At 47.2% G+C, this 10,340-nt stretch overlaps 1 protein-coding gene across 7 annotated transcripts in view; it reads right to left on the bottom strand.

Annotated features, from left to right (window-relative positions):
• Positions 1 to 2,585: 2,585 nt before the first annotated feature.
• The window catches only part of PAFAH2 (platelet activating factor acetylhydrolase 2), a 43,749-nt gene continuing 35,994 nt past the window's right edge, over positions 2,586 to 10,340 (bottom strand). For 2 of the 7 annotated variants that reach the window (XM_061186962.1, XM_061186961.1), the window contains exon 11: positions 7,727 to 8,038. In XM_061186962.1, the coding sequence (XP_061042945.1) occupies positions 7,740 to 8,038 (299 nt within the window). In that variant the 3' untranslated portion in view covers positions 7,727 to 7,739. Of the gene's footprint in view, positions 2,687 to 2,779; positions 2,864 to 3,733; positions 6,227 to 7,508; positions 7,562 to 7,726; positions 8,039 to 10,340 lie in introns of those variants that run through there. The other 5 variants (XR_009700552.1, XR_009700551.1, XM_061186963.1 and 2 more) reach the window with 5 other exon arrangements.

Genomic DNA, 10,340 nt, shown 5'->3' with positions numbered 1-10,340 from the left:
AATCTAATCAAGAAGGCTCTCCTAGACGAGGTGGAACTCGAAATGGGCCTAAACGAATCGCGGTGTTTGGATGTACAGAAAGGAGGCTGGGAGGCCCTGCAAGCACAAAAACATCACGAGAAAGGGCATGCATGTTTGTTTGGGGGATGGGTGGGCATATTAAGGGGAAAAAGAAGAATGCGCGGTAAAGAAGCAGAGGACAGGAGAGGTAAGGCAAGAACAGACAGCGAGGGGCACAGATGCAATTCTACAGAGGAAAGGGAATCTTGTAGATTCTTGACAACTCGGTGACAGAGACTCGACCACCACCCCACATCCCAGCTGGCAGATAGGGAAGCTGAAATCATGAGAGGAAAGCATACACACAGGTCACAGAGTGAGGGACACTGAGAGAGTCAAGACAAGAACCCGGGGCTCCAATTAGTTTGGTCATCTTTCTGTTAGACCACACTTCCAGGCTGGTATTTTGTTATAAAAGTGGTGTGTCAGGCAGATCTGGTGGCAGAATGCAAGGGAAAAGAGAGGTTCGAGTACAGGAGGCTGTAAAAATTATTCCAGGGTGAGTTGATGGAGGGACTAAACTCAAGTGAAATGGAAAGGATGGGCTGGGCGTGAGCACCATGGCGAGGGAAGAAACAAGAGGACTTCACAGGAATCGGATATGGCAGCGAGGGAGAGAGCTGTGCAGAGGTCATTCACAGGCCATTCTCAGGCCTGGGAGTTTCTCCTGAGGAGGTCACGGGGCACTTTAACCCCCTGACCTCAGACTCAAAGGCAGCAGACAAAAATTCATAAACTAGCCTCTACAACAAACTCCCTATCCCCAGGTCCTCGTCCCTTTGGCCAACTTCTACACAGACCTTCTCTGAGTCTCCCACTCAACATTTCAGGACCTTCAGTTTACATCTGGTGCTTAGATGTGTGTGTTTGGATGATTGGGTGTGAAATTAAAACCCAAACCAGAATCTAGGAGTGTAGCCTCTCCCTGGTGGTGAAGAGAACTTGCACAGCTAGAACTGTGGTGTGGATTTTGATTTTTGATGTGAGGAGCAGGGAGATCAGAGTGAAAAGAATGGAAGAACTGTCTCTCTCCATCTAGCTCCACCTTCCCACGACAGTAGTAGCTGAGGGGCAGTTAGCAGCCATCATGTGAGGAAGCTCACTGAAACTGGAGAAGCTGGAATAAGAATTAGACCAAGACCATTTGGGGCCATTCAGCACAAGGGCAGATTATACCTAACCTTATGGGTATGTAAGGAGGACCAAATAAAACAATACTAGTGATGGCTAATGTTTATTAAGTCCGTAATATAGACACTGTGCTAAGCACTTAACATGCATTATTTCATTCAATTATTACAACAACCCTAAGAAGTAAATACTATCGGAATTCCCATTTTACAAATGAGGAAGTTGAAGCTCATAAAAGTTAACAAATTAGCATAGAGTCACAGGGCTAATAGCATTGGAGTTGTCTGATTTCTGACCATGTTCTTCGTCCCTGAACTGTCTTCCTCATCTGGCAAATCAGCAGAGCACCTGGCCCACAGTCCTCGGCAAAGCTCAGTTCTCTTCCCCAAACCCACCTCTCAGTAGCACTAAGGATATTGCTGAATCTCAATACAAGTCATATAGAAGTTGCTGGAGAGTTTGACATTCTTGATTCAATCTCATGAAATTACATTCCTCAGAACTTGACAGTTTATTTTTTCTGTAAATTTATTTATTTATTTATATTTATTTTTGGCTGCGTTGGGTTTCGTTGCTGCACGCAGGCTTTCTCTAGTTGCGGCGAGCGGGGGCTACTCTTCGTTGCGGTGCGCGGGCTTCTCATCGCGGTGGCTTCTCTTGTTGCGGAGCACGGGCTCTAGGCGCGCGGGCTTCAGTAGTTGTGGCACGCAGGCTCGGTAGTTGTGGCTTGCCGGCTCTAGAGCGCAGGCTCAGTAGCTGTGGCGCACGGGCTTAGTTGCTCCGCGGCATGCGGGATCTTCCTGGACCAGGGCTCCAACCCGGGTCCCTTGCATTGGCAGGCAGATTCTTAACCACTGCGCCACCATGGAAGTCCAGAACCTGACAGTTTAAAGAGATGGAGAAGGTGCAAAACCAAGTGTATCTATTAGGCCGTATGGCCCAGTGATTAAGAGCTTGGATTTTGATGCCTAAATTCCAGTTTTGCCAAATTCTTTCTGGTGAGAGCTTGATCAAATCACTTCTCTACGGCTCTGTTTCCTCATACATAAAATGAGGCTAATACCACCTGACCTCATGGGCTTACTGTGAACAGCAAATGAGATGATGCATGTAAAGCTCTGAGCACAGTCTGGGACACATAGTAAGGGCCCAATAAATGTTGGCTATTACGATGATGATAATACCGTTTTCCATGCAGCTATGGCCAGGGACATTTCGCCTCTGCATCTGGCTGTGATGAGACAGAAGTGAGCTTCCTACTGACTTCCTAGGTCCCAAGTACAGAGTATGGGCCTCTCCTGTCCCTCTGTCACTTTGCAGGCCCAGGGGTAAGTGGTGCCCCAGAAGAAAAAGGGGGCAGACGAAGGTCCCCACAAGGCCAAGACACAGAGTTGGAATCCATCAATTGACATTTCAAGAGCCCAGTAGTCTTCTTGAAGAAGGGCAAGCAGGGGAGCTGTATCAGGACACATGCTGGCAAGGGGCTTGGGGACTGCTGAGAGCATAACAAGAACCCAATCAGTCTTAGCCTGACACGTCCAGGAAGTGGGAGGGATGAGGAATATCATTCCATCCTGTATTTACTTACCATCCTTCCTAACGGACACACCACTCTGTGCACAGAAACTTCACAATATACCTATACCGCTAGGATGCCTCCACAGGTACGGTCCTATAACGGGATGGGGAACAAGAAGATGCAAAAGAAACCCAAGACATCTTCTTTGCTTTTGGAAAGGATTCACTAGAATGCAATTTATCAGCACATGTCAATTAATATGCAGGATTACCTTGCTTATTTAAAAGGCCATTTAACTGGTGCCAGTTGATTCCCCGGGAGCTAACAAAAAACCGGGACAAAAGACCAAAGGCTGAGCAGTCAAAGGAAGGATTACAAAGTCTAAGCACTAAAGGTAGTGCATTCTAGTTGCAGGAACGTCCCTAAAGCCCTCTCTCAGTGACCATTTAGTTTTACTTGAGACAGTTGTAAATAACATGGCTGATCAGAAGTTATAAATTTGAAGTGAACAGGGAGAGCTGCTGGGGGGTGGCACAGTCAAGGCAGTGAAGAGTAATGGCTGGCAGGCTGACCACAAGGGAGACAACACAAACTATGAAAAGCAATGAAAAGAACTAAGAGGCCAGCAGCTGGGAGCCATGTAGTGTAGGTGCAAACAGCTCTCCACATCTTCACAGACCAGAGGGCGCCACTGCGCTGGCATTAGACCTGGTCACAGGTGTTTTTGTTCTCTGGGGATGGTATGGAATGTTAGGTACGGCCAGATGACTAGCTTTGGTCAATGAAATGTGAATGGAAATAATGAGGGTCACTTCTGGGCAGGAGTTTTAAGGGCTAAGTGGGTGCTTCACCATGTTCTCTTCCTGCTCCACCATGGCCAATGGCAACATTTCCAGATAATGGCAGCTCTGCCAGCCTGGTTCCCCAAGTGAGGATAAAAATGATGCAGAGGAGAGTCTTGAGCTGACCCACAGAGGACAAGAAGCATAGGCAAGAAATAAACTTTTATTGCTTTTTGGGATTGTTTGTCACTACTGTATAATTGAATCTATCCTGATTGAAACATTCTAAAAAGTTAAATGAGGTCAGATCACATTAAGAAGTGTGTGCGTTATCTTTTTGGTAAATTATGCTTCAATATTATAGTCAATATAATATTGTGTGACTTAAAGGATAATTTTCAGTCAGGAAAATTCACCTACTCCAATGACATCAGATAAATGAGTCATTACCAGAACATGAACTGAATAGAGGAGATGGATCCAGTTTCCGAACAACTTCTTTCTCTAGAAAGGGTCCAGGTCTTTACAAACTATACCTGCATTATTTATGGGTCTAAGGCAGAAGTTGGGTCTCACGCTCTAATGCTGTCAGAACTGACTTCTCAGCATCTGCAGAACCAGCCCCAGGCACAAGGGATGGCTTCTACTGGTTCTGTGAGTGCTGAGGGGCTCTGGTCCCTGTCTAGGGGTTAAAAGGCCCTACAATATATCTGTATGTGCTCTCATAGAAGGAAATCCATAATGTGTGCTTGAGTAAAAACAGCGAGCCAACAACTTCAGAATGTACAGTCTTATTAAGTATACATGGAACATTTACAAAATTGACCTCACACTGAGGCAACAAGCAAGTCTCAGAATGAAAACCACGTGGGTCATTTTCTCTGACCAAAAGCAATTAAGCTAGAAAACAACAGCCATAGGGTAACTAGAAAAATCTCACATGTTTGGAAAGTAGGAAACATACTTTTAAATAATCCATGGGTTATACATCTTTTCACTTAATCCTCCTAACTATTCATAATGCAGATCCTCATTTTAGAAATGCAGGAACTGAGACTAAAAAGAGAACATAATTTGTTCAAATTTACCCAGCTAGCAGTGGTGGAGCCTGGACTCAAAACCACGCTATAGAACTCCAGAGCCAGGGCTTTAACAATATTCTCCTTATGCTATGTCTCACTGGAATCCACAGATCCTCCCCAGGTAGGTCCACAGCCTCAATGGATCTGGTGTTTCACCTCTGAGAAAGAATAGATGTTGAGAGATAGAAGACAGTCCCAGCTTGCTTTGGTGACACTGACCTTGGCCCTGTTGCGTAGAGACGCATTTCCCTCTTGCTCTTGCTTCCTCTGGGGTCCCCTACTTGGACCGAGGTGAGAGGTCTAGAGTAGTGGAGAGGGGTGTTTCAGGTTGATGTTCCCAGACAGCTTTGAACTAGATCACTAGGAAGACTTCCTTTCCTTTTAAAGTTTTTTTCCACATGGGTACAAGTGGTAAGCAATCAAAGAAAGACAGAAGGAAAAGTTACTTCCAGATGGCTCCCCATCTTGCTGTAATGCAGTTTAAATACAGAAAATATTCTAGGCAAACATATCATTAGGCAAACATGAGTATTAATATCATTCATATTATAAATGGAATAGAATGGAAATTCAACCTATATCTTGACTTAAATTTGAGACTAGGGCCTCAGAGCCAGAAGACAACTACAGCACCCTGATTCTGAGCAAGTTGGAGGCTCACGATATCTGAGGTAAGAGGCAAGACCAAAGTGTTCCTAAGACTTCTCTCTAGGGGTGGCTTCCTGAATTCGAACCGACCAAACTCCCTCCCTTTTGTGGTGAGGGCCTGATCAAGTGGCTACTTAACACTGTTATTCTCCCTTCTCCACCCCAACCTACTTGTGTTGTTTCCTGTCAAGCTACATTTTCAGCAAAACTCTAAGACATGCAGAGCTTCTGAGGTACCCGCTGTCCCTCAGCCTCTCTCCTTATGCTATCAGGACAATGCTGTCTGCCCCTCCCACGGGCTCACAAGTATAACTTCATCCTGACTAAATGCCTGGGACTATGTTTCATGTAGTGAGAAGGCTTGAAAATAAACACAAAATCTGATGGTGGTCCATATCCTAGAAAGCTACCTAAAGTGTTTAGAACTCACCAAGCAGCCCTGGGGAGGGAGAAGGTGGAGGGGGAGGAAGAGATAGCACCAGGTTGGGCTAGAGGTCCGGACAGTGGGAATTTTCCCTGCATCCTTTGGCTCCATTTCTCCCACTGCAGAAGCCACACTGGCCCAAGATGAGGGAGTCAGCTGGCTGGGTTAATAGCATTCACAGTGCTCAGCTTGGGGCTTGGGTCCTCCCTCGCCCCATCCCACTGCTTGCTCCCCACACCATCAGGGCTCAGTCCCCAGAAAGTCAGTTTGCCAATCAGTGAGTGACCCAAGTCCCAACATGAGTTTACGATCAACAAGTCCAAGATCCAAGTACCCGGTTATCCCAATCAGCAGTGTGATTACATCCTCTCAGTCTGTGCAGAAGGGTCATGATGACCACTTCCTGATAGGAGGACTTGGGTGTCCCTGGGCAGGCCCCAAATGGGAACTCAGCTCAGTGACCTTTCACAAATGACCCGTTGTGCCTACAGGCTGGACAGATGGTGTGGGGCCCCTGGGGTTAGTGATGGTCCAATGCCTTCAATGAGGTTGTTCCATTGGTCATAGTCCTCTTTCAGGTCTGAATGAGAAAAAAACCAGGTTAGGTAAACGGTTGTAAGGTTAGATCAAAGAGTAGCTACCATGGATTTAGTGGGTCATACTAGAGAGAGGAGCACCTGGGATACTAAAAGGACTGGTTACGGTGATTGTGATGGTGGAAGAAATAATGATAACTACTATTCATACATGTGCTTCATAAATGCCTTGCTTAACCCATAACAACTCAGTAACGATAATAATAACAGAAGGTAGCATTTATTGAAGGATAACTCATTCCAGGAACTTTGCTAAACATGCATTGTTTCATTTAATTTTCATAATATCCCTATGTGTTAAGTACCATATTGGCCCTATTTCACTGTTGAGGAAACTGAGCCTCAGTGAAGCTACCTGATTTGTCCAAAGCCATTACAGCTGGTGAGTGGTAGAGACAGAATTCAAACCCCAGTCAGAAAGGGTGAGAAAGTGGAAAGCCCACTTCCAAGCCCATGGATATTGCTGAGCAAGAACAGATCCTTCACACGCCAACCAGTGAATGTGGAAGCAGGGCCACGTCAGTGAAGGGCAGAAGGCATAGGACAGCAACATCATGAAGCAGCATAACACCGGGTACAATTCAAGAGAGGGCCCTGGGACCACGGGCAGATGGATCTAATGACTTGGCGAGAACAGTCAGAAAGGGTCCAAGGCCGCAGGCTGAGGGAATAGGACACAGCTGAGCAGGCAAATGGTGTTTTTGTTCAAAACAAACAAAAAAGCTGGGACAGAAGGCAGCGACCACTCTCCTTCATCTTCAGATCCCCAGGGCCCTGCCAAGAACCTGGCATGGAACAGGTCCTCGACAAACAGAGCGACATATTCATTAATTCAAAATTTACTGAGCACACCACTATGTGCCACAGTTTGTTCTTGATGCCAAAAATACAGCCACAGACAAATAGAAACCCTCATCCTCCCAGAGTTCACAATCTAGGAGGCAGAGATAACAACAAACAAAACAAACTACATAGGATATGAAAAGGTGAGCTGCGCTGTGGCAAAAATGAGAGCCAGACAGAAGCAGTGCTGGTGGCCGGGCGATGGGGGTGACAGGAGGAAGGGACAGTACAATGGTTTTTTGGTTTGTTTTTTGTTTTTTTTAATAAATTTGTTTATTTATTTATTTATTTTTGGCTGCGTTGGGTCTTTGTTGCTGTGCGCAGGCTTTCTCTAGTTGCGGCGAGCGGGGGCTACTCTTCGTTGCGGTGCGTGGGCTTCTCATTGCAGTGGCTTCTCTTGTTGCAGAGCATGGGCTCTAGGCGTGTGGGCTTCAGTAGTTGCGGCACGCGGGCTCAGTAGTTGTGGCTCACGGGCTCTAGAGCAGAGGCTCAGTAGTTGTGGCACACGGGCTTAGTTGCTCCGCGGCATGTGGGATCTTCCTGGACCAGGGTTCAAACCCGTGTCCCTTGCATTGGCAGGCGGATTCTTAACCACTGCGCCACCAGGGAAGTCCCAGTACAATATTTTAAAGAGGGTTGTCAACATGAGTCTCACTAGGAAGGTGAGATTTGAGCAAAAATGTGGAGGTGGGAGTGAGCCATGAGACTACATGGGAAGAACATTTGAGGCAGCAGGAACAGCAGTGCAAAGGTGTGAAGCAGGAGTGTGCCTGGGGTGTGGAGGCTTGTGCAGCGACAGTGAAGTAGGCCCGGGGAGCAGCCACAGGAGGGACTCTGGGTGTTGGCTTTGTCTCTCAGAGAAATGGGAGCCACTGGAGGATCCTGAACAGCGGAGTGACAAGATCTGGCTTCCTTTCTGAAACGATCACTCTGGCTGCTTGATTGAGAAAGGACTGTGTAGGGTGGTGGTAGGGAGATCAGTTAGGAAACTCTTAGAATAATTTAAGTGTGAGAAGAGTTGGACAGGATGGTAGTTGTGGGGGTGGTGACCAGTGATTACTTTCTTTTTTTTTAATAAATTTATTTATTCATTTATTTATTTTTGGCTGCGTTGGGTCTTTGTTGCTGTGCGTGGGCTTTCTCTAGTTGCGGCGAGCGGGGGCTACTCTTCGTTGCGGTGCGCGGGCTTCTCATTGTGGTGGCTTCTCTTGTTGTGGAGCACGGGCTCTAGGCGCGCAAGCTTCAGTAGTTGTGACACACAGGCTCAGTAGTTGTGGTGCACGGGCTTAGTTGCTCCGCGGCATGTGGGATCTTCCCGGACCAGGGCTCAAACCCGTGTCCCCTGCATTGGCAGGCGGATTCTTAACCACTGTGCCACCAGGGAAGCCCCAAGTGATTACTTTCCATTCGTATTTTGAAGGTAGAGCCAATAGGATTCTCTGAGGGATTAGATGGGAGGTGTAACAGAAAAGAATGGGGACTTTGGTTTGAGTAACTAGAAGGATGGAGTTACTATTAACTGAGGAGGGAAAGACTGCAGTTGAAAGCCGTTCTTGTGTGTGATGTCCCTAAGACATCGAGATGTTGAGTCGTGGGTTATATAAATCTGATGTTCATGGGCGAGATCAAACTGGAGACATAAACTGGAGAGTTGTCAGCACAGACATGGCATTTAAAGCCATGAGACTAGATGACATGAGGGGATACAGGTAGAGAAGCGGTCCAAGCACTGAGTCCTGGAAGCAGCAAAGCAGATGGAGGAGGAGCAGACACTGAGAGGGGAGGAGATCCGCAGGGGGATGTCTTGGAAGTAAAGACAGGGCTTCACAGAGGAGGGCGTCACCAGCTCTGTCAGCAGCTGCTGAGAGTCCCAGTGAGATGAGGAATGAGAAGTGACCGCTGGATTTAGTGCTGTGAAGGTCACCGGTGACCTTGACAAGGGCAGTTTTCATGGAGGACTGGGATGCAAAAGGTTGACTGGAGTCGGTTCAAGAGAGAATGGGAAGAGAAGAATCAGAGAAAGTGAAGACATTCTTGTGAGGAGTTCGCTATCATGAGGAACAGGGAAACAGGGTGGTAACTGGGGGGCAAAGTGTGGGTCAAGACAGATTCTTTTCAAGAGAAATTTCAGCATGAAATAAACCAGCAGAGGGGGAAAAATTGATGATCTAAGGTAAAGAGGAAAAAATTGCTGGCATAATCATCCTGAGCAGACCAAAGAGGGTGACGTCCAGCGTGCAGGCGGAGGGGTCGGCCCAGTTAGACGACTTGAGTAGGAACCTCTAGGAACCAGATGGGAAGCTGAGTATGTGCAAGAAGGTAGGTAGATGCAGTGTTGGGATTTTGAGGAGGTACGGACTGCTTCCATTTTCTTAGTGAAGTGGGAGACAAAGTTAAGCAGCTGAGAGACAGGATGGGGGGGAAGGCGTTAGAGCTTTGAAGAGAAAGAAGAAGGTGTGAAATGGTCTTCCAGGAGAGTGGGAGGGAGGATGAGTAGCTGGAGACAGGAGCTGCATGTAGTTCATATGAAAGAAACACCAATCTTCTTAACAGAAGGTAACACAATCCCTGAGTCAGCGGAACATGTGCTCTCAGAGGTATTTTTTAGGATCACAGGTATTTTTTAGGAGTGGTGAGAAGTTCACCTGAGCCACCTACAACCTATTGTAGTTTCCCACGTGACAAGGTACTGTGGGAAATGGCCACCAGAAAGCTTTTCTCTTTGCAAAACTGATTACCCCAAGCTGAGAGCCTTTGCCTTTTTTCACTGTCTTATCTCTTAATCACTTGGATACTGCAAGAGCCTCCTAGCTGGGCTCTTTGCTGGGCAGGCTCTCAAACTGCCCCATTTCACCCATCCTCCATGATGCAGCCAGACTACAAACACAAGTCTAATCATGACAATCCCTTGCTTAGAACCCACCAAGGACACTCACAGCCCAATTCAAACTTATGGGACTTCCCTGGTGGTGCAGTGGTTAAGAATCCGCCTGCCAATGTAGGGGACATGGGTTCGATCCCTGGTCCGGGAAGATCCCACACGCCGCGGAGCAACTAAGCCTGTGCACCACAACTACTGAGCCTGCACTCTAGAGCTCGCGAGCCACAGCTACTGAAGCCCGTGCACCTAGATCCCGTGCTCCACAACAAGAAAAGCCACCGCAATGAGAAGCACATGCACCGCAACGAAGAGTAGCTCCTGCTCGCCACAACTAGAGGAAGCCCGCACACAGCAACGAAGACCCAACACAGCCA

Source organism: Eubalaena glacialis, chromosome 3 (assembly GCF_028564815.1).
Source record: "Eubalaena glacialis isolate mEubGla1 chromosome 3, mEubGla1.1.hap2.+ XY, whole genome shotgun sequence".
NCBI lineage: Eukaryota > Metazoa > Chordata > Mammalia > Artiodactyla > Balaenidae > Eubalaena > Eubalaena glacialis.
This window is presented reverse-complemented; position numbering and strand designations above follow the sequence as displayed.